The sequence below is a fragment of the Tarenaya hassleriana genome, unplaced genomic scaffold, assembly GCF_000463585.1.
Source record: "Tarenaya hassleriana unplaced genomic scaffold, ASM46358v1 Cleome35, whole genome shotgun sequence".
Classification (NCBI taxonomy): Eukaryota; Viridiplantae; Streptophyta; class Magnoliopsida; order Brassicales; family Cleomaceae; genus Tarenaya; species Tarenaya hassleriana.
In genome coordinates, this window is record NW_010966617.1 from 798,811 (window position 1) to 821,711 (window position 22,901).

At 35.3% G+C, this 22,901-nt stretch overlaps 4 protein-coding genes across 9 annotated transcripts; 2 read left to right on the forward strand and 2 right to left on the reverse strand.

The window, feature by feature from the left end:
* The first annotated feature begins 1,472 nt into the window (after positions 1-1,472).
* On the forward strand, positions 1,473-7,029 carry LOC104822052 (myb family transcription factor PHL8). 2 transcript variants are annotated; one of them, XM_010553138.1, is made up of 6 exons: positions 1,473-1,811; positions 1,929-2,005; positions 2,110-2,173; positions 2,300-2,387; positions 2,476-2,545; positions 6,407-7,029. In XM_010553138.1, exons 1-6 carry the CDS (start codon positions 1,679-1,681, stop codon positions 6,890-6,892), a joined length of 918 nt encoding a protein of 305 aa, XP_010551440.1. In that variant the 5' UTR covers positions 1,473-1,678; the 3' UTR covers positions 6,893-7,029. The 2 variants fall into 2 exon arrangements, with proteins under 2 accessions (XP_010551440.1, XP_010551441.1); XM_010553139.1 differs by having other exon boundaries at positions 2,303-2,387.
* Positions 7,030-7,694: 665 nt separating this feature from the next.
* LOC104822053 (beta-1,3-galactosyltransferase GALT1) lies at positions 7,695-11,522 on the reverse strand. 5 transcript variants are annotated; one of them, XM_010553141.1, is made up of 9 exons: positions 11,293-11,522; positions 9,819-10,750; positions 9,495-9,730; positions 9,129-9,410; positions 8,882-9,010; positions 8,624-8,803; positions 8,440-8,547; positions 8,055-8,263; positions 7,695-7,975 (listed from the first exon to the last, which is right to left on the reverse strand). In XM_010553141.1, coding segments are annotated over exons 2-9 (1,935 nt in total). In that variant the 5' UTR covers positions 10,609-10,750; positions 11,293-11,522; the 3' UTR covers positions 7,695-7,974. The 5 variants fall into 5 exon arrangements, with proteins under 5 accessions (XP_010551443.1, XP_019059020.1, XP_010551442.1 ...); XM_019203475.1 differs by having other exon boundaries at positions 7,695-8,263; positions 8,882-8,986; XM_010553140.1 differs by having other exon boundaries at positions 7,695-8,263.
* A 1,257-nt stretch (positions 11,523-12,779) lies between these two features.
* LOC104822054 lies at positions 12,780-17,663 on the reverse strand. The gene has a single exon (XM_010553143.2). It carries the CDS (start codon positions 14,478-14,480, stop codon positions 12,888-12,890), a length of 1,593 nt encoding a protein of 530 aa, XP_010551445.1. The 5' UTR covers positions 14,481-17,663; the 3' UTR covers positions 12,780-12,887.
* On the forward strand, positions 16,559-18,403 carry LOC104822185 (the record flags this gene model as incomplete). Its single annotated transcript, XM_010553332.1, has 2 exons — positions 16,559-16,669; positions 18,164-18,403. Coding segments are annotated over 2 exons (351 nt in total), but the record flags the coding sequence as incomplete, so codon positions are not given.
* Between the last annotated feature and the right edge of the window lie 4,498 nt (positions 18,404-22,901).

A 22,901-nucleotide genomic window follows, 5' to 3' on the forward strand; every position in this document is an offset into this window, starting at 1 on the left:
TGAAGAATTTATATTTTTAAAGTATAAGCATGCACATTTAAATGGACCATGCGAGTACGTAACTAAACTAATAATAACCACGTACAAATTTTCAAATACCATATATATATATATATATATATCAATTAAAGATATAAATTTTATGATATATGATAATATTAGATATAGGGTAATGATAATTTCATTGAAATGTAACAAGGAGAAAAAGGCGTAGAAAGATGTCCGTACACTAAGAAATGTACCTTCCCATATATATATAGTGCCCTACAAAATATATTATATGTATGTGTAAAAACGTCACGATGGTTTGTCTATTTCAGATGACTAAAATATCCCTTCCATGATTTGATTTTGCTGGTATTTAATTAAACACATCTGAATTTACAAACTTATAATTCATATATTTGATTTGATTATCCTGAAATTTTCAATGGCATAATTGTATTAAATATGTACTAAAATAAGTTTTTAAAAAAAAATCCAGATTTTTCACTCCAATAATGACTTTTTTAAGATTAAAAAATCACATTATTCTTGTGTGACCATTTCGGATTACACGTTAGATATTTTTTATTTGTTTAATAATTTTTAGCAAAATAATAATAGTATATTATTATTATTATTATTATTTTGATTGTGAGAGGCTATAAAGAAAAATAAGGTTGAGGGGGTGTTTTCTTTTAAAAGGTTGTGGAGATGTTGGATTCTTTGATTCCTCCATCCCTACATACAACCAAAAGAATCTGCCAATTGCAGCCACTTTTCTTTCCCAAATTTTAAAATTAAAATTAAAATTAAAATTAATTATCCTATTCACTCCCATTCATTATTCATATAAATACAAGCACAATCACGATTATGGCTATTGATTAATTTTCTGTCAATTCCACAATCTTTTCAAACGATCCCAAATTTATGGCATCGCCCATCATTTCTTTAATTTAAACCCCCCCCTTAACATATATATAATTACATAAAGACATTACGAATTCTTCAAAATTTTCCCAACACCCTAAAAATTGTAAAAATATAATTTTTTTTTTTATAAAAATAAAGAAGAAAAATAATTGAAAAGTTGAATGTATGTAATGGAATGTAAAAGAAAAAAAAATAAGAGGGATTGAGATAGGGTGGGGTGTCCATTAGGATAGTGTGGCTAATACCAAAAACGAAGCATACAACCTTTTTTTATAATATGATTTTTATTGCATAATAGATTCTGTCTAACCACAACAAGTCAAATAAGCAAATGAAACACGAAATTACAAGGAGAAAAGGGGGGAAAAGTGGTGTGTAATTGGGAAAAAGAGCAAATGAAAGGAAATGAATATCAACAATTTTTTAAAATAAATTAAATAAAAAAAGAAAGATATCGCCACAACAATAGAAAAAAAAATCAAAATAATTGACAATAAAAATAATTAAAAAGGAAAATGGGAAGAAGAAAGGGTCAAGACAAGAGAGAGAGCATATATTCCCTCCTCCAACATAACCCCACTCATGTTTCCTGATATGGAGTGATGGTAATAAGAAAAACACAGAGGAACAAGAAAATGAGCCGAGACTATAAAATTCGCCTCACTTGTGCCAACAAATCCAACGATATCTTAAATTAAAACCCTTTTTTCCACTTCTTCTTCTTCTGCTGCTGCTGCTGCTGCTGCTGCTCTATGTGTTAATGGCAATGGAGAGTGATCAGAGAGCAAGCATGAATCTGGTGCTGTCTACTGATGCAAAACCCAGATTGAAATGGACTTCTGAACTTCATCACATGTTCGTCGAGGCTGTCTGTCAGCTCGGAGGACCAGAAAGTTCTGTCTCTTCCTGTTCTTGTCTTCTTCTTTTTTTTTTGGTCTGAAACTATTTTTTTTAATATTTTATCCATTACCCATTTCCTGAATCTCGATTTTTCCTCCGTTTTGCTTCAGAAGCGACGCCGAAGGGGTTGATGAAGGTGATGGGGATTCCTGGGCTTACGCTGTACCATCTCAAGAGCCATTTACAGGTTCAAGAACTTGTATCGATTTGATTTTACTCCATTTGATTTTAGATTCCTTTTAGCTTTCGTATCTGATGTTCGATCGTTGTTTCTTTTTTTTCTTACCGCAGAAATATCGGCTTGGAAAGAGCCAGCAACCCGATGGGAGCTGCGTCGTTGATAATAAGCAAGAAGGTTTGCAAGTTCTTAGATTTATGTTTCAAAATCTCCGGGTTTTATGTCTGAACTCTGATTTGAGAAAGTGGGTTAATGTTTTTTTTTTTCTTCCCGTTCTTGGTTCTTGTTTTTGTTTCTCTTCAGCAGTTGCATCGTCCTCGGAGGAAGAACGACTAGTTCAGAGCAGCGGAAACGATCATGAAAATGTGAAAGGCAGTGAAATACATGACGAGTAAATGATCCAAGATTGTGTTTCTAATGGATTATAATGTCTTGGAATCAAATCATGAATGATCCTTTTCTTTTTTTTTTTTGCGCAGAAGCAAGCAGATGGCGGATGCTCTACAAATGCAGATGGAAGTTCAGAAAAAGCTGCACGAACAGATTGAAGTAAGTTTCCGATTGTCCTGAGAAACCCCCAGAAAACATCTGTCTCTCTCTCTCTCTCTCTCTCCATTGATCTTTGTTGAAAAACCTCTCTTTTGAAAGTAAAATATATCCAAAAAAATATTAAAGGATATTCATAGCAGAAAATGTTTTATAGGAAACAGAACGAAATGTGGATTTACGCATGATTACTGATACAATAAAAGTGACTTTGACATTTAGAGAGAGAGAATGAGTGACATCATTCGTGAGAGAGAGACTAAAAATTGAATGCCAAAATGATAATATTTATTCATTCCCTAATGTGCGTTTTATACACGTCGACGCCAACTTCTCAATCCGTCAAAACTGGCCCACGTGCATGACTTTGCACGATTAATGTGTTTTCCCAAAGAATCGGTCACAGTAACGTCGGTTCTTCGTAGACTTCTTCCGCGAGATGGATTTCTTCATCATTTTTTTCGTTTTTCGATCTAGGACATTCAGAAGCGTAATGCCCATACTTTTGACAAGTAAAACATTGTATGTGTCCTTTATCACGTTCGCCTCTTCCGCGTCCACGACCTCTTCCACGTTTTTGTCGAGTTTGCCACTCTGCATAAGTGAGCAAAAGTTGTCCATCGGAGTTATCACCCATATTGCGCATCCGAATGATCCGGTCCTCAAATACTTTCATTCTCCCGATCGCTTCCTCGAACGGCATGTTATCAATATCTGAATACTGTTCTATAGATGCAACTAATTGAAAAAACTTATCTGGCATCGAATCAAGAAGTTTCCTAACGAGTGCGCCATCCTCGAGAGTAGCACCAAGATCGCTGTATTTGGTGACCATACTGCTCAGTTTCCCGACAAATTCATCAATCGTCTCACCTTCATTCATACGTAAAGCGTCGAATTCACTTTTCAAGGTTCGCAAACGTGCCTTCTGCACACGATCAACCCCCACGTACCGGGTCTTCAGGGATTCCCAAATCTCACTGGCGGATTTCTTCTTTGCTATCTGCATAATTTTGAATTGTGTTTTGAGTTTATTTAACTTTTGATGTTTGCCCATACTGTGATCTTTTTGGACCAACATTCAGGAGAACAATATTATTACCTAAAGTTATTAAAGCTCATATAGTTTTCCTTGGTAAATAAAGAATGCAACTCTTTTTTTTTTTGAAACTTGCTTTAAAGAACTTTGCTTCAACAGGAAAAGATTCTGTCTCAGGCAGTAAAAAAAAAACTGGATTTGCTTCTAATTTAGAAATAAAATAACGGCAACGAATTACATAGCTTTAGTCAAATGCTTATTTGGAGCTATGGACCCAATTAACAAAATCCGGGAAATAGTAATAAAAAAAAGAACAATTTTTTAACATGGGTAAAAAAATAATTAACACGTCACCGGAAAAAGATTGGATTCGAATATCTCCCGAGATATTTGTTGGGATGTAATGCGGTCTTGTCATAAAACAACAACTAAAAAAAGCCCCAACATGCTCATGGTCGGTCTCATTATAATCTCTCACTGCTTTGTTGGATCCTTTAGATGATTTTGCTTCTTCATTTCATAAAGTTCCCACCTTTTCTTTTCATCACCTTTTTCCCTCCCCAAATCCGCTTTTACCACATCCACAAGTCAACCCCCATCTAATTCATATTATATACACATATACATACGCATGTACGGCAGAAACTTATATATATTTATATCATGTCTATGTTATTTAAAACATTATCTAAGAAAAACCCAAGATTCTTTCGTGGTTCAGGTCTCTAAATTCTACGTTCGGACAAATTTTCCATGTCTTTCTTGTTGTAACTAGCTCAAACTCAATCTCAAGTGTTCGCCTTCAAAGGCTCTCTTCCCTCTCGGCGGCTGTTCCACGTGAGCGTCGTCGTTTAGGGTCCTCTTCTTTCTGTTCAACGCTTCTGGTTTGGTCTCCATTAATGGAAGCTCGATCGATCTCCTCGTGACGATCTCGTAGTTGTCTGATTTCGTGTCTGTGCTCTCCGACGATGTCATCGAGCTTTCGGCCGAACACCTTGTCTGAGATCCTGCGTTTTCTGGTTTCTTGTGATCCAAGAAACCTCTTTCTCCTTCTCCTTCAGCTTCTGTTATATCTGAGAAGGAAGAACTAGGGCAACCTCTGTTCACCATTGATGCTAATTTAGAGAGTTCGGCTCTGGCGAAATCTAGGCCAAGATTCGAGGAAGTGTAACCGGCTAATGTTTCTCGAGCTTTCTCCAACACGGACTGTAGATACTTCCCTTGTGCCTCTATCCTTACCTGCAAATGCCTCTGAACCTAAAAAAACAAGAATTTAAGAATACAGACACGTTCTTGGATCGATCCGGACAAGATTGTTGGAGATATAATCTTGTCATCGAAAAAATAAAATTTGTTTTATTTATGTTTTTGAATGTTTGCATCGTTCACTCGGTCAAGGAATGACCGATTCTTTGGGAAAACACATTAATCGTGCAAAGTCATGCACGTGGGCCAGTTTTGACGGATTGAGAAGTTGGCGTCGACGTGTATAAAACGCACATTAGGGAATGAATAAATATTATCATTTTGGCATTCAATTTTTAGTCTCTCTCTCACGAATGATGTCACTCATTCTCTCTCTCTAAATGTCAAAGTCACTTTTATTGTATCAGCAATCATGCGTAAATCCACATTTCGTTCTGTTTCCTATAAAACATTTTCTGCTATGAATATCCTTTAATATTTTTTTGGATATATTTTACTTTCAAAAGAGAGGTTTTTCAATAAAGTGGTATCAGAGCTCGGTCGGTAGGACCTGTGCTTGGTCGGGAGGACCCATATCTGGTCGGGAGGACCTGTGTCTAGTCGGGAAGACTTGTATGAGTAACTATGTCACTCATCACGCAAGGTTTACTTTCAAAAGAGAGGTTTTTCAACAAAGTGGTATCAGAGCTCGGTCGGTAGGACCTGTGCTTGGTCGGGAGGACCCATATCTGGTCGGGAGGACCTGTGTCTAGTCGGGAAGACTTGTATGAGTAACTATGTCACTCATCACGCAAGTCTCACTGGCGGATTTCTTCTTTGCTATCTGCATAAGAACATCTTCCGGTACCGTTTGAAAGATGAACGCTCGAGCTACCTTATTCTTTTTCTCGTCTACGACCACTCCGGTCGCAGGTTCAACTGCGTCCCAGATCCCCTGGGCATCCATTATCGCCTCCATCTTGATTGCCCATGTCGTATAATTGGACGACGTCAACATGGGGCATTGCAACGACACTCCGCCGTTTTCCTTTACTCCTTGCGTGATGAGTGACATAGTTACTCATACAAGTCTTCCCGACTAGACACAGTGTCCTGAGAAACCCCCAGAAAACATCTGTCTCTCTCTCTCTCTCTCTCTCCATTGATCTTTGTTGAAAAACCTCTCTTTTGAAAGTAAAATATATCCAAAAAAATATTAAAGGATATTCATAGCAGAAAATGTTTTATAGGAAACAGAACGAAATGTGGATTTACGCATGATTACTGATACAATAAAAGTGACTTTGACATTTAGAGAGAGAGAATGAGTGACATCATTCGTGAGAGAGAGACTAAAAATTGAATGCCAAAATGATAATATTTATTCATTCCCTAATGTGCGTTTTATACACGTCGACGCCAACTTCTCAATCCGTCAAAACTGGCCCACGTGCATGACTTTGCACGATTAATGTGTTTTCCCAAAGAATCGGTCATTCCTTGACCGAGTGAACGATGCAAACATTCAAAAACATAAATAAAACAAATTTTATTTTTTCGATGACAAGATTATATCTCCAACAATCTTGTCCGGATCGATCCAAGAACGTGTCTGTATTCTTAAATTCTTGTTTTTTTAGGTTCAGAGGCATTTGCAGGTAAGGATAGAGGCACAAGGGAAGTATCTACAGTCCGTGTTGGAGAAAGCTCGAGAAACATTAGCCGGTTACACTTCCTCGAATCTTGGCCTAGATTTCGCCAGAGCCGAACTCTCTAAATTAGCATCAATGGTGAACAGAGGTTGCCCTAGTTCTTCCTTCTCAGATATAACAGAAGCTGAAGGAGAAGGAGAAAGAGGTTTCTTGGATCACAAGAAACCAGAAAACGCAGGATCTCAGACAAGGTGTTCGGCCGAAAGCTCGATGACATCGTCGGAGAGCACAGACACGAAATCAGACAACTACGAGATCGTCACGAGGAGATCGATCGAGCTTCCATTAATGGAGACCAAACCAGAAGCGTTGAACAGAAAGAAGAGGACCCTAAACGACGACGCTCACGTGGAACAGCCGCCGAGAGGGAAGAGAGCCTTTGAAGGCGAACACTTGAGATTGAGTTTGAGCTAGTTACAACAAGAAAGACATGGAAAATTTGTCCGAACGTAGAATTTAGAGACCTGAACCACGAAAGAATCTTGGGTTTTTCTTAGATAATGTTTTAAATAACATAGACATGATATAAATATATATAAGTTTCTGCCGTACATGCGTATGTATATGTGTATATAATATGAATTAGGTGGGAGGGGGGCAGACTTGTGGATTTGGGGAGGAAAAAGGTGATGAAAAGAAAAGATGGGAACTTTGTGAAATGAAGAAGCAAAATCATCTAAAGGATCCAACAAAGCAGTGAGAGATTATAATGAGACCGACCATGAGCATGTTGGGGCTTTTTTTAGTTGTTGTTTTATGACAAGACCGCATTACATCCCAACAAATATCTCGGGAGATATTCGAATCCAATCTTTTTCCGGTGACGTGTTAATTATTTTTTTACCCATGTTAAAAAATTGTTCTTTTTTTTTACTACTATTTCCCGGATTTTGTTAATTGGGTCCATAGCTCCAAATAAGCATTTGACTAAAGCTAGGTAATTCGTTGCCGTTATTTTATTTCTAAATTAGAAGCAAATCCATTTTTTTTTACTGCCTGAGACAGAATCTTTTCCTGTTGAAGCAAAGTTCTTTAAAGCAAGTTTCAAAAAAAAAAAAAGAGTTGCATTTTTTATTTACCAAGGAAAACTATATGAGCTTTAATAACTTTAGGTAATAATATTGTTCTCCTGAATGTTGGTTCAAAAAAAGATCACAGTATGGGCAAACATCAAAAGTTAAATAAACTCAAAACACAATTCAAAAGGGGAAAAAAATGAAGAAACCATTGGATATATACACTAAGCTGAAGTAATTATACAGATAAAAAAAAATGATGTAAATTCCCAGTGACTATATATATATATATATATATATATACTAAACCCAAAAACAAAACAAAAAATCAAAGCAAAATATACGCCTAACTTCACATTTTCTACTACAAAAAAAAAAAAAAAAAAAAAAAAAAACGGGATGATTCGGTACAAGTAACTAACCTGAAACGACTCGTATTCCTCTTTTCTCTCTCTGTTCTGCAAAATTTCTTTGTCTGGTTCTGTATATTTTCAGACAAAGACAGAACATTGTTGCGTTTGTTGTTGTTTTTTATATGAATTTTTGTAGCGTTTGTTTACCAGTCGCCGCAGCAATGTGAGCGTTTGGTTTCGAGGATTTTGCGCCAGAGGCAGATGAGTTCTGCCGGGCCTTGGTAGTGAGCAACTACGAATCCGTCCTTACATCCGTCGTTGATGATCCTTCCATCGTTCTCGTAATGGATCTCCACTCCTTGATTCTTCATATCCGCTATCCATATCCCCATTGCCACATCTTCTAGCTTAAACATCTGTGCATTTCATAACAAGAATTCCTACATGTAACATCAGCTGATGAAATTTCACTTTCTTCGTAGAGGAACTGGTGAGTTTGGCCATTGTGTAAATGCGAAAAAAGGAAGCAAATGCCAGAAAATGGGCACCTGGTTGTGTTGTGGAAAAGGAAAGAACAGACTAGTAAGCTTACCTTTAGGCGTCCTTCTTTGAAACGGTTGTCGACCGATTCTGCTATGTCCCAGGACACAATGTAGCCAGGACCATGAGCCCATGGAGGGTATTTCTCTTCTGGCCATTCCTATTTGCATAAAAAAAATTCGGATCAGAAATTGGGTAACTTCTTCAGACCATTATTAGAAGAGTAGACTATGTACCTCGTAGCTGATGTACCACTTGTTATCAGGGTTTCGTATCGGTTGGGAGTCTGAGTTGATGAGTCCATATAGCAAACCATGCGTGGAGTTTACCATCGATAAGGAGTATATCAGTTCATCCACGCGTACGAAGGCATCATCGTCTGTCTTCATGATAAATTTTGCTGACACAACCTCTGTCTGTTCAAGAGAAGCTGTCCATGAGGCAAAAGGGGGGAAGGTTTTCCCCTTGTTTAAAGGAAGAGACAAGACAATTACCCCATATATGCAGATGGCTAATGTTTTCCAGCTGATGAGGCTGTAGTAATCAACAAAGGGCATTAGCTGAATGTCAGAGTAGGTCCGAGCCTCGTTCCACAGTTCCTGGTTAACAATATGGTTTTTATGCTGCAAATTACCCAATAAAAAAAATCTTTTTGTAAGAAAGCTGCAGAAGAAAGCGAAGCAGACATATGTGACTGGTTATTTCTGAAACAAGATATTGGTCTCGAAAGGGAAAGCTTACAAGACCAACAAAAAAACGGACAGCAACTGTTCCAGATCGAACAGCATCATACTGCATCCATGTTCTTCTGACAGCCATCCTACGTTTAAAATTGTTTGCGGTGGAAAAAACGCCAATAACAAGGTCTGGAGATCTTGAAGGAGAAAGAGAAGGTGCTTTCAGTTCCTCTAGATCAACAATGTGCTCCGATTCTTCTGATGAGGGTAAACCGCTGGCAAGGATGGATATTAATTCCAAGTCACCGGTAATCCGTACTTCACTAACAAGCCATGGCTCCAAGGTCTGACCAAGATGAAGAGCCAACGTAAGAATCTAAAATATGACTAAGAATCACAACATTGGGAGTTAGATCAAGAATGAAATTACTTCACGGAAAGCAAATGATGTTATGTGTTTCCCATCGACGGTCATCTGAATTCCGTCTGTTCCCACTCTAAGTGTTGCAACTGATAAGAACCCCTGCTTGAAAGGAAAATATTGTCCACGTCTAGACCCTTCCCCAGAACCTGGCAGCCCCTTTGTTGCGTTGAAATGAAAGATAGTAGCAGACGTCCGGTTTACTTCTCTGCCTACCATCTTGTTGCACTGATCCAAGTCATCCACTAGAGTATCAAGCATGTCAACCAGCTCAGACATGACAGATCAGATAAACATATGTGTATAAACGGATGAATTTTTAGTTGAATTTACCTTTCTTCAATCCTTCGGGATCAGGTTTTGGACAACGTTCCTCCTCACCCCAACCATGAGACGTCGTCCAGGAGTTTTGAACTATAACAGGGTCCTCAGTCAACTTGTCACCAAGAAGCCTAACATTGTAGTGTAAGACAACGGGTGGATCAGGCTCCCCAGGGAGTGGTTCCCCTGTTAGGTCAATCCGGAAGCTACCAGTCAGACCATTTGGAATGCCGATAACCGTGATGGAGGAACCTTGAGTCAGGCCACAAGGAATTTTCAGCTTCAAACTACTACCATCAACTTCAGTAGCATTCATTTTGCTAAGAAACTGAGGACAATGCCTCTCATTCCCTTTCACAGTACGATTTTCATTCGTATGACCCAGTTTTTCGGCTTCAACCGAAGCCATAAGTCTCTCCCAAGCAAAGCCAGCTTCCTTTATGGCATCAGGTCCATTTGCTAAGCTTTGTGCATGGTCAATCAGTTTGTTCAGACGGTTCCAGGTTCGCAAAGATTGCCGCTCTCCATCAGAGACATTTCTCTCGGAAAATAGGCCCAACACAACAGCATCACCAGATACTATCACTTCAGAAGTCTTCTTCTCCCCTTTCACGAAGTCAGGAACCGTGATTTGCAGCCATTCAAGAGGAAGAGTAGTGTTAGGAGTTATAGGAGTAAAGTTATAAGTCCTGGAGCCCGTGAAGTAAGTGTTTTCAATAGGACTTTTCAAGTCAACAAATCTGAACACCATTAAGAACATGAACAGTGATGCAACAAGCAGGCAGCCATAACACTTCTTCATTCTGCCAATTAAGTAGAAGCAGCGACCAGCAGACCGACAATAGGATCAAACTTTAAACCAAAAAAAAAGACAATAGGATCAAACTAAAAAATTCACATCAATCGACAAAATGTTGCCTTCGAATCCAAGTTGTCTCTCAACCCTGAAACACGGACAAGTAAGGTTTGACAATGGGTTACGGCCAAACCTCATCTAATCGGCACAAGATACAGAAATTCGCAGCATCAACCTAGGAATCAACACATTTGCTATCACTTGCAACAACAGATCCAGGGTAACAATTTTCGATCAGAATAAGAGGTTCAACCTTCACAGGTATCGCCGAAAAACACGAGAAAGAGAGAAATGCGGGAAAAGTAAGAGATTGAATCAGAACAGGTACCATCGCCGACAAAATGCGAGATGAACGTTGAAGAAAACCGAGTTTACTAGAGCACATCAGATGCTCTTGCGGCAATGCAAACTAAAATTAAACCAGTAATCGTCAAATCTGGGCTTCCTAAAATCATCGGGAGAACAAGTAACCTACTTCGATCAATTTTTCTCGGCACCCATACTGAAGCCAAAAAATCTTCACAGCCTGAGAAGTTACTCAGTTCCTAGAATTGCGGCTACCTCACTAACCAACCAGATCAGAGCATGAAAACGCAAGAAATATCAGAGAAACAATGCAAAAGAACTTACAGATTCAGCTCGAACTATCACAAAAACGAACTCCAAACAAGGCGAGAGAGAGAGAGAGAGAGACTGCGGAGAGGAAGAAGCAATGGCGAAACTAGCCGTTCTGAGAATCCATACGCCGAAATGCGGCGAGAAATTGGGGAAATTTTTCCAGGAAAATGGATCTCTCAGATCTCTGAAGCTCTCGAGTTTTTTCTCGAAGAACCTTTCTTTCACTCGACGCGAAAACGAGTTCTTCTTCTCCTTCTTCCATGAAATACGATTAACAAAAAAAAAATGCTGTAAAAAATACAGTAGAAAAAAAAATGGTTACCGGATAGTGGGCCCGGATTCGCCGGTAAAACTGTGCCACGTATTTGAGAGATATGACGTGGCATATGCAAATTAATCATTATTGCTTTTATTTCCCATTTTATCTTTAGAGGGGATTTAATGTCACAGGCGGAGGAGTCATTGGAACTCACAGCTTCATTTCATTGGATCGATTTTGCTGAGATAAACGGCTAGGATGAGTTTGAGGCTATGACCGTGACAGGTGACCTATGTTGCTTTTTCCTGCTAGATTTCAGGTGAAAATATTGGTCATTCTACTTCGGGTTTGGGTAAAGGTCATATTTTTCCTTTCTTGAAATTTTCAATATTTTTTTCCTCTATATATACTTATATATTTCCTTGACGAACTCTAATTTAAAATTTTAAAAAAATTATCACAACTAAATTTAAAAATAAACCATATCACTAAAAGGTAATAAAAAAAGCAAATATGCAGTTTATAAAAAAAACAGCTAAATATATAATATTGAACATACACGAGAAAATGAGAAAATATAAATATATGTTTCTAGTTAGTAGAATAAATAATAAAAAATCAAATTGAGGAATTTTCATTTGATTGTGTTGACAGACGTGACAAATCTTTTCTGTAAGATTATTACACAACATTGACGATAATGGAAGATTTATTTTTCTATGTTTGGGCATAATTAATAATTATTGCGTAATTTAAATGATTTTTTTTTTCAATTTTTATTTTGAAGTTTTGAAAGTTGTTTCTCCAACGATCGTAGGACAAGGTTGGCGTGAAATGTGGTTTATCATTTGTAAGTTGTAACGCACCACCTCATCGAGTCACAACAAATATTCTTTTTTTCATTTGTTTTTTTTTTAGCTTTTAATTTAGTTGGAGAAAAATAATAATTAAAGTGTTGATTTCACGTTGAATGCATCGACGGCTTTATTAATTCGGTTTCGAGTTTGGCTCCGTTTAATTTTACATGAAAATAAATATTGTGTTTAAAATACCTTTATTTAATTAGAATTATTTTTCTCTAATTAATGATAGTTTGTTATTATCTTTCCCAATATATCAGCTAAAATTACATGTAAATTTCAACCGACGGAGTATATATTATTTAAATGTGTATTTTTGGTTCGTGATTTATAAGTTATGGAAGTATTTGTTTTGCGTAGTTAACACCTTAACCCAAAAAATATATATAACATGATGGACTTACTAATGCATGAACAAATTTATCATAAAATATCTCACAAATATGAGAGAGATTTAAACCAAAAAATAAAACACATCAAAATTGGAATCAGAGATTACGACGTTTAAGGCTTTGGTATTTCTTAGAGATGGCATCGCGATGAGGGATGCGTTCTGCACGAGAGGGCAACTGAAAACGGCAGTTAGGGCATTGGTTCCCTCTCTGAAGCCATTCTTCGATGCAGGATCTGTGGAAGAGATGAGAGCAAGGCATTCTCGTTGCTTCCTCCCCAAGAAACATCCCCTCTTGGCAGATCGTGCATGGCTCCAGTTCATCCATGTCTTCTCCAAGGATCTTCACTCTCTCCAGTCTGCACACCGACGTTTCTTCCGCCGGAATCGGACCGCTGAAGAATCTAACCCCGTGTCTGATCGCTTCGCTTCTTGCCCCTTTCGCTCTTTTGTCCAAATCGAACGGAATCTCCGTCTCCTTGACGCCGATTTCAGACATCAAATCTTGGATGGATGTCTTCCATAACGGCACCGACAGTACATTCTCGTTGTTCTCGACTCGTCTTCTTATCATCTCTGCAATCTTGGCTTCGATCGTCCGGTGAAATTCTTCGTCCTCGCGCTCTTGAAGCTTCGTCTGGAAATCCACGCTCGTGAGCCAGATTGTTTTATTGGCGCAGATTCTGAGAGGGACCCATCTTCGGTCCGACCAAGACTTCTTGTTCTCCTTGGAATACTCCACGAATCTCTTGACGATCTCGATCTTGTCATTGAATTTCAGCCCGATCAAAGGCACGTTCTCGTCGATCTCACGTGCCAAAGTCATCAGGGCTTGCGACTGATCGTCGGATTCCAAAGCTGTCGCGAGAAAAGAACACGGGAATCTGAAACGGTATTCCTGATCAGTGACTGGAAGAGAACGGTCCAGTTTCTTGTCTCCCCACTTGTGTTCGTTCGCGTAAACGACTTCGACTTTGAGCTTGATGAAGAACTGCTCGTACGGAACAGTTTCCTCATCGTCTTCTCTCTCGCTTATCTTCTCCGGAAACTCGACGGCAAAATCTACGCGGGAAAACGCGACGTTCATCCACGGACCGTACACTCGTGTCTTAACCTCGCGAGTTAAAGGCCTTTCCTTTGGGATTTCTCCGCATGATCCATGATCTATCATGCCGCAGCTTTTGCAGAAGCTTCCAAGGTTCTTGTACTTGAACTGAACAAATGAATCGTCGTCGAGGAAGAAACCGGGATTGAGTGGCTTCTTCAGATCGATCTCTGCCCGAACGTAGAAATCCCGCTTCGAGGAATTCAAGTAGACTTTTCCGAGCGGTTTATCGCTGAGAATCTCGCCGATTCTCCGGGATTCTTCGTCGGTGTAACGGCACAATGGCAAGCCCTCGACCTTGACTGAGAACCAGGAGACAGAGAAATCGATGTCGGATAAAGAGAGGTGAGAAGGCCATTGCTTGAGGACCAAGATAACGCCATCGACGTGCCATGTATGTCGGAGAACACTCTTCATGTCGACTTCTAACTCGAAGTTGAACAATATGATATCGTCCTCGATGGGAGAAACGGTCATGTCGCCGGAGGGATCCCAACGTTGACGGAGTGATGTCTCGGTCTTCTCGATCGACGGCGGAGATGAGGCGGTGAAGAACTTTCCGACCAGGCAGAGCATCGGTTCCATCGCTTGTTCTTGCGGGCTCTCTGTAACTAGGGTTTGGAATGCGAGAAAATGTTGAAACGGGTTTGTGGGTCGCTTCTTAAATCTTATATATAGCCATCGAAAACCCTAATCCAGATTATATCTTTCCTTTTCCTTATATTATTTTCCTTAATCATTATTGGGTTTGTTCAATCAGATTGAACTGTAACGTTTCTTATCAGATTGATCTCAACTTTAACAAATTATCTATTAGAGATATACATAGATCTTTGATATTTTATCAAAATATATTACTGTGGTCTATATGAATACAACAACATGGTTTTATATTCAGCGAATCTTGATATTATCCTTTCTTATAATATGTAATCTGTTATTATTTGTTTCCTTTTTCTTATATTATTTTCCTTTTTCATGTTTGTGTTTTTTTCAATGAGATTGAGTTAACTTTATTATCAGTTTCCGTTTTTTTTTTTCACGTTTTGTTAGATAAAAATGGAGAAAAAAGGGAACCTGTTACAAATATTAAAAAAAAATACAATAATTAGAAAACAATCATATAACTAAAAAGGCGAAAATAGATGTTGAAGTTTGAAATTCCAAAAATATTGGAAAAGCCCATATAAAACTATCAAAAGGCCCAACAAGAAATGTGGATAAAAAAGGCCCAACATTAAACTCTATAGTTAATTTTGTGAAACACGTAAAAGTAAGTGAAATGTAAAAGAATAACACTAAAAATAATTAAGATTAAAGTTAAAATATTAAAAAAATTAATAATTGTTCGGTTAACTACAGTTATTCTGGTTATTAACCGAAACGAACCAAACCCGAACGGTTATTGAACTTTCTCAACTGTTCGGTTATTAAATAAATAACCGAACCGAACTGTTATTATTCGATATGATTCAGTTCGATTATTCGGTTAATAACCCAAATGACAACCCCTAATCGAGAGAATATGAAAGTTCATACGTTGAAAATAAAATGATACAAAGAAAAATAGATTTTAAATACATTGAATATCGGAAATATTAGAATCGTGGGAATGAATGCAATTAAAAAAATTAGGCTAATAATTGAGGAGATATATATAACTATAAACATGTATCTTTTTCGAATCTATACAATTTTATGTATGTCAAACTAATTTTTATGCATTATTATCAATTCTTAAATTATGTATTGTATTCTTTTTTTTTTGTAAATAGTTAACAGATTTGACGAATGAGAGAGAATCATAATAAATATTTAGCGAAAGTATAAAATTGTTTTTGACCAAGTTCACTTAAAGAAATTATATGTGTAATGGTTAAATGAATATATTTAAATTTGATCAAATTAACGTAAAGGAGTTATGTCCGTCTTCAATAGTTAAATGAATATATTTTACTTTTAATTTATTACTATAGAAAACAGTGTCACTAGGATGGATACGAATCATATATCTCTAAATTTTTAGGTATTTGTATCCGTATTCCATCCGTGCAAATATTAAGTTTTAGGATAAAATCCCTAAAAAAACCTCGAACTTGCAAAAAAATATATAAATAAATCTCTAACTTGAAAATGTGTCATTTAAACCCTGAACTTGAAATATGTAACTGAATAAAATCTTGAACTTGCAAATTGTTGTTGTAATTGATAACTCGTTGACCAGTTTGACCCAAAATTCATGCCATTGGAAATCCACTTAGGACTGGAAGGCTGACATCATCGTGTCCACGTAAGCAATTTTAAATGTTTTTACCACGTCAACGTATTTTGGTCCAATTTTTTTTTCCAGTTTTTGAGTTAAAAAATCCGGTTCTGAAATATAATAAATCGATTTCGCCCTTTCACCCCTTTAATTATTTCTCCTTTCACAAACCCTAAATTCAAAGTTCGACTTCGCTCCTTCAACCCTAATCTCGTCTGATTTTGTATTATGTTCTTGGGTTTTGTCAAATTCGGTTGTTCCCTCTCTATAAATTCGTTGCTTTTCTCACTATTTCTTCAACCTCTGATCGCCTCTGGTTGTGTCTCTCATCTGCTATGCTTTCTCTCCATACTTTGATGATGGCAGATCTCTGTGAATTGGCTCGACAACGTGAGAGTGAAATCAGAAGACCGCCAAGGAGGTTGTTAGAATCGAACAACTCATCAGCTCCGCTCTCAGAGATGCCCATGTCGCCAGAGACAAAGGTTCTTACACCGTCTCTCATGATGCCTGATGCGTGCTAAGTAGTGTGCGTAGTTTGATCAAGCTTTAATATTTATAAGTCACTTAAGCACACACAACCGCAAGTGCACGGTTATATCGATGGTACTTAAGGTTCGTCCCAAGGGAATGAAATTTTTATTTCTAATAATATTTCTAAAAATCTAGTGAACTAAATCAAGATTCAAACTTTTGATTATCAAAGAGGATGAGAAAAACAAAGTTGGATTCAATATCAAAAGACGTTATGGGAATCGGTATGAACTTAATTCGATGAACAAGCACTAAGAATATGATTATGTGATTTATATGCATTCATGGTGGAACTTTAAACTCTAATCCAAGATCAAATTTCTTACTTATATACTTAAAATTTTCTCATTTCTCAATGATGAAACATAAGTTCTAAGAGCATTACAAGTTCATGTTTAATCAATGTTCCTAGAGAATTCAAGATCATTTCTCAATGAATCATGACTTCTAGATGATAATCTTGTTCATAACATGTTTGGATTTCTCAATTCAAAACATGTTTATAGAATCATGATCAAGAATTAATTCAAGAACAAGCATTAAGACTCAAGATTTCAACACCATGAGCATATGAACACAATATCATCAATCAAGCACAAGCTTATTCATCAAACCAAATTCAACCTATCCCGTAACAAGAGAACTACTCTAGAGCCATGAAATGATCAAGAGACATCATCAAATGATAGAAAACATAAAAACATAAAGATAGAGAGAAGAGAAAGAGAAAGCTTCTCTAGATCTTCAAGACTTGTTCTTCATGCTCCAAGCCTCCAAATCTTCTTCTACTCTTTGTTTTTGTGTTTCTTGTTGTTGTGTGATGAATGAGAGCAGATTAAGAGTCTATTTATAGGAGTTTCTGAAGGGCAAAAGTAGATGGAAATGATGAAATTCGTAGTGGCATGTTAGGTGAGGTGTCTCCATGATGTAAGCCATGATGTCAGCAACCAGAATTTTGCTCAGATGGTAACTGTTCGATGAAGGGCTAAATCTCCACCAAAAATTACGATCTTGTGTCTATGGAAAGCCCTTGATGTCTAGTTTACTGTGAAACAAACGGCGAAGCAATCCGAGCTCCCAATCGAAAGTTATGGAGAAAATAGTACACCCTTCTCATTTTGCTTTTCTGGATCCGAAACGTGACTTGCAACTTTCGGCCACGATTCATGCTTTTTCCTTTCGATCTAAACTTTTCCAGATCATAACTACAATGAGTTGGTGATCTTTTAAAATTGGAATCACGTCATTTGGACTTCAGATAAGAAATTTATAGTCAAATTCGTCCAAACTGTCAAAACTGCCCATGAAACCGAGTTTGCTCCATTTTTGTTCCATTTTTGCCAAATGTTTCCAAAATAATTTTTTTCATCTACAAAATATGAAACACACAAAAAACAAACCAAAATATTCCTAATCTAAATATGAAAGCATGAGAATAACATGATAATTATATGCAAGTTAATACGACAAGATTCGTGCGATCAATGCCACCTCTTACGTTGGAGCTCTCACATTGATCAAATCTCTACCCCTCGATTCATGTCGTATCTCCGATTTCGACTCCTTTCCCCCTCTGCTGTTTCTTTCCAAGAACGACAACCCTAAGATTCGTTCTGAGGCGAAATCTGTGTTCACCCGTCTGAGAAACATCATGTCTGGTATTCATAGAGATCATGTTTCTTCTTCTTCGTTAGAAGAACAGATTAGCTGAGGAACAACAGAGATTTTGTCGGCAAAAAGAAGAAAGCATCGACATCGGGCGATATCCAGAAGAAGATCGGGTCTGAATGACAAAAGAACAATGGAGGGTCGGCGAATTCTCGCTCCATTCCTGAAGAACAGAACGCAGAATCAGGGGAGATTAGGGTTACTGGAACGAAGTCGAGTGTGAAAAATAAAATGAAAACTTTGATTTTAGGGTTTGTGGAAGGGAAAATAATTAAAGGGGTTGGATGGGCAAAATCGATTTATTAAATTATAGAACTAGATTTTTTAATTCAAAAACCGGATAAATAATTGGACCAAAATATGTTGATGTGGCAAAAACATTTAAAATTGCTTACGTGGATACAATGATATCAGATTTCCGGTCCTATGTCGATTTTCGATGGTCTGAATTTTGGGTCAAACCGGTCAACATGTTATTACGACAACAAGGTTTTATTCAGATACATATTTCAAAGTTAAAAGTTTAAATGACCGTTTTCAAATTAAAGGTTTATTTATATACTTTTTTGCAAGTTCAAGGTTTTTAGGGATTTTACTCTGGTTTTATAGTTTATATCTGATCCGTAGTTTCTGATATCTATTATTTTAAATATCCGCAAAACTACGGATATTTACAAATATCCGTATCCGACATAAAAATAACAAAAAATAAGAAATAAAAATCCTAAAAAATCTCAAAAACATTAATAAAATATATAATCTATAAAGTACAAACAATATTCAAAGTTCAAAATACATAACATAATCATCTTAAATCAAGTAAAAAACAAACACGTACATAGTTCATCACATCGCATATTCAATGTTCAACTTTAAAAGATTAAAGATAAAAAAAATCCATATGTAGAGAACGTATATTAATCTTCATAAAAAAAAACCTGTAAAGAAAACTATAATATAAACAATTAATTAACAAAAAATATATGTATATTATGTCTTATTTTATCTTATTATTGTTCTTCAAAGCTCATTAATCGCCAAATCAATCATTTGAATTTAGCATTGATGATTCGAATAACTCGATTACCTCATCTAAAATAAAAAGAAAAAGGACAGCTCGATTACCTCTCATTCTAAATCGGAGCTTAAATTTTTTTTGGTGTCAAGGAAAAAAGAAAAGAGGCGAAGAAATATAACAATTTGTTCTAGGTCATGATCAATACGAAAAAGAAATTAACAGATATAGAGAATCACATATTCTATTAGCTTTCCATAAAGAAGAAAAATGAAAAAAAGAAACCGATTTCCTTTTGCAAAGCGAATTAAATGAAGATAGTCCCTAAAATCCTAGAAGACAACGAGACTATAACTTGAAATCGTCGATTATCTAAAACTTTGGTAGAAAAATCCGTTAACAAGGACAATAATCGAACGAGGTGGCCAAAATTATCATTTCTTAAAATCTATTTACCTGAGAATCAAAATGAAATTTCAACAGAGAATCTCCCAGTTGCAAGATGAAGAATAGAAAACAAACCGATGAATGAATTTGAAAGAAAGATATGAACAAATAGCAGAGAAAAGTAGACAGAGTAAATGAAAATAACAAGTTACAAACAGCCAAACAACACCTTTGTAATGACCTTATTTTTCTCAAAATATGATATATCATAACTAAAGCATATAAACGATGAAAATGTTTCCAGAAAATCCTATGGCCTTGGTGATTCTTTGAGCAAGCAATGATGACTCGTAAAGAGAGCGAAGAACTTCAGGAACGTTCCACGGTTGTAAAGGAATTCATATTCAATTTCCAATAAATGAAAGATTGGATACTGATAAAAAAAATGACAAAATTTGTTTCTTGGGTAAGAAACAACCAATACGATCCCTTGATTAATGGACAAAAATGAAATTTATTGTAATAATTGTGAACTCTGTTATATATAGAAAAAAATATCGTTGATTAGAAAGTATGAATTGAGTCATAACTTAAAATCCAAATGATCGCAAAATATGAATAATCTTCTTGGCATGACCTAATGAGATGTCTTTCGTTCTATGATTGTACTGGTGGTTCGATTTGTAGATATTGGTAGATGATTGTTTTCGTCAGCGATATGTGATCGAATCGATGGTGACAAAATGTGCAACAATTTTTATATATATAGAAATTTAATGTAGTTACATACAATGAAGGATGACATAATAATAAATTCACATAAATAAATTAGTTAACAAATTTGATGAAAGAAAAATATCACAATAACAAATGTTTATCGAAATTCAAAAAGGTTTTCATCAAATTTACTGTAAAGAAGTTATGGTCCCGTGATTTTATTCAAATAATGGTTGAATGCATATATCCTTTTACATTTATTTTCTTAATATAAACATATCCTATAAAAGTTTGTGCAAAAGAAAATTTAATCAAGTATTATAGGAAATATTTTTCGATAATAGACAATATTTAAACCTAATTTTATTCGTAACCAAAAAAAGGCTAAGTATTGGACGAGAATATCTTGTAGATCGAATGGGGATATGGTTTGTCGAGGTAATTAAGCTCGAGATACAGACACTAATCGTAATATGATGTCAAATAATATAACTGGCCCACATGTATATACTCAAAACGATAGTTTTCGTATTCTAGTTTTAAATGATAATTGTAATAATTCTATTATGTTATCTTGGTTTTTGGATAAGATTCAATTCGGCTATTTCGGATTCGATTATTTTGATTGTAGAAAAACTATGACTATACGGTTTTTATATCAACTTCAGTTCAATTCGGTTCGATTTGGTTTTATTTCGTTTTAATTCAGTACGAATTCTTTTTTTATTAGTAAATAAAAAACTAGTTTTCTTTAAAAAAATTGATTTTTTCGATTATTTTTTAATCGGTTCTATTTGATTTCGATTTCGGTGGTTTAGAGATTCTTTGCATGTTTATGAAGTAGTTGGACCATTCATTACCTTCTATCTTTTGAGTTGGATTTGGTATGAATTCATTGTTTTATTGATAAATAAAAACTCATTTAAAAAAACGAATTTTCTGGTTATTTTTTAATCGGTTCTATTTGATTTCAATTTTTTTTGTTTCACAAATTCTTTGCATGTTTATGAAGTAGTTGGACCATTTATTACATTCTATCTTTTAAGTTTGAGACAAAAAAAAACGAAAGAACACAAATATTTACCATATTGTTATGTCTAACTAGTTAATAACCCGTGCGAATTGCGCGGACTTTCTCTTCATCGTAATTTAGTTTATCTGATCCACCAAAATCCATAGGAACTATTTAATTTATGATAAAGAAGTTGTCTTAGTTTCTCACCGTAAAATAATTCTATCATATTTCCGGGTTTCATTTAGATAGTAACCCGTGCGACACCGTAAAATAATATATATAAAAATTTTAAATACTTTTATTATTATTTTTTAAGTTTGATATAATGTATTTGTTTTTTAATTTATCATTTATATCGTTAAATTAAAATAATAAATATTTTTTAAGTATCGAGATATTGTGGTAATACATTGTTTTTCAAAGAAATTGTGAAAAATTTATATTTTGTGGATTATATTATTGAACCATTTGTTGGAATATAAAACATCGGAGTAAGGTTTTGAATAATTTTATGATTCGATAAAATATATTCGATTACACAAACTTGATATTCTAAATCTATGTATTATTATTTTTTTTACAAACTAAAGATTTGGACATCTTTTATGAAAAAAAAAATAAAACTAAGACTATATTATATTTGTTTACTATTTATATTTTATTATAATAATATTAGTTATACAACTTGTAATTCCCCTACTAATTTAAATATATATGAGTTAGAGATCCATTTAATTAGTTTTTCATTTAATTTGACTTGTATTTGTTAAATTTATTTCCAATTATTTTTGAAAAATTTGGTATCGTTTTCGAAATGAACTGTTAAAAAAACTAAAAAGTATTAAAACACTGGATAAAGTCGAACTACATTTTAAATGATTCGATAAAATATATTCGATTCGATCAACTTGATATTCTAAATCTATGTATTATTATTTTTTTTACAAACTAAAGATTTGGACATCTTTTATGAAAAAAAAAATAAAACTAAGACTATATTATATTTGTTTACTATTTATATTTTATTATAATAATATTAGTTATACAACTTGTAATTCCCCTACTAATTTAAATATATATGAGTTAGAGATCCATTTAATTAGTTTTTCATTTAATTTGACTTGTATTTGTTAAATTTATTTCCAATTATTTTTGAAAAATTTGGTATCGTTTTCGAAATGAACTGTTAAAAAAACTAAAAAGTATTAAAACACTGGATAAAGTCGAACTACATTTTAAAAACCCCGAATTCGTTTTTTCTTAAGAAAATGTCCAATTTTCTTAATAAAGATTGAAACCGAATATAATATAATTAATATTTTTTATATATTTTTTTATAAAGTCGAATAAACTGGATCAAATACTAAAATTTCAATCCCTAGTTTATATATGTATACATATTAATAG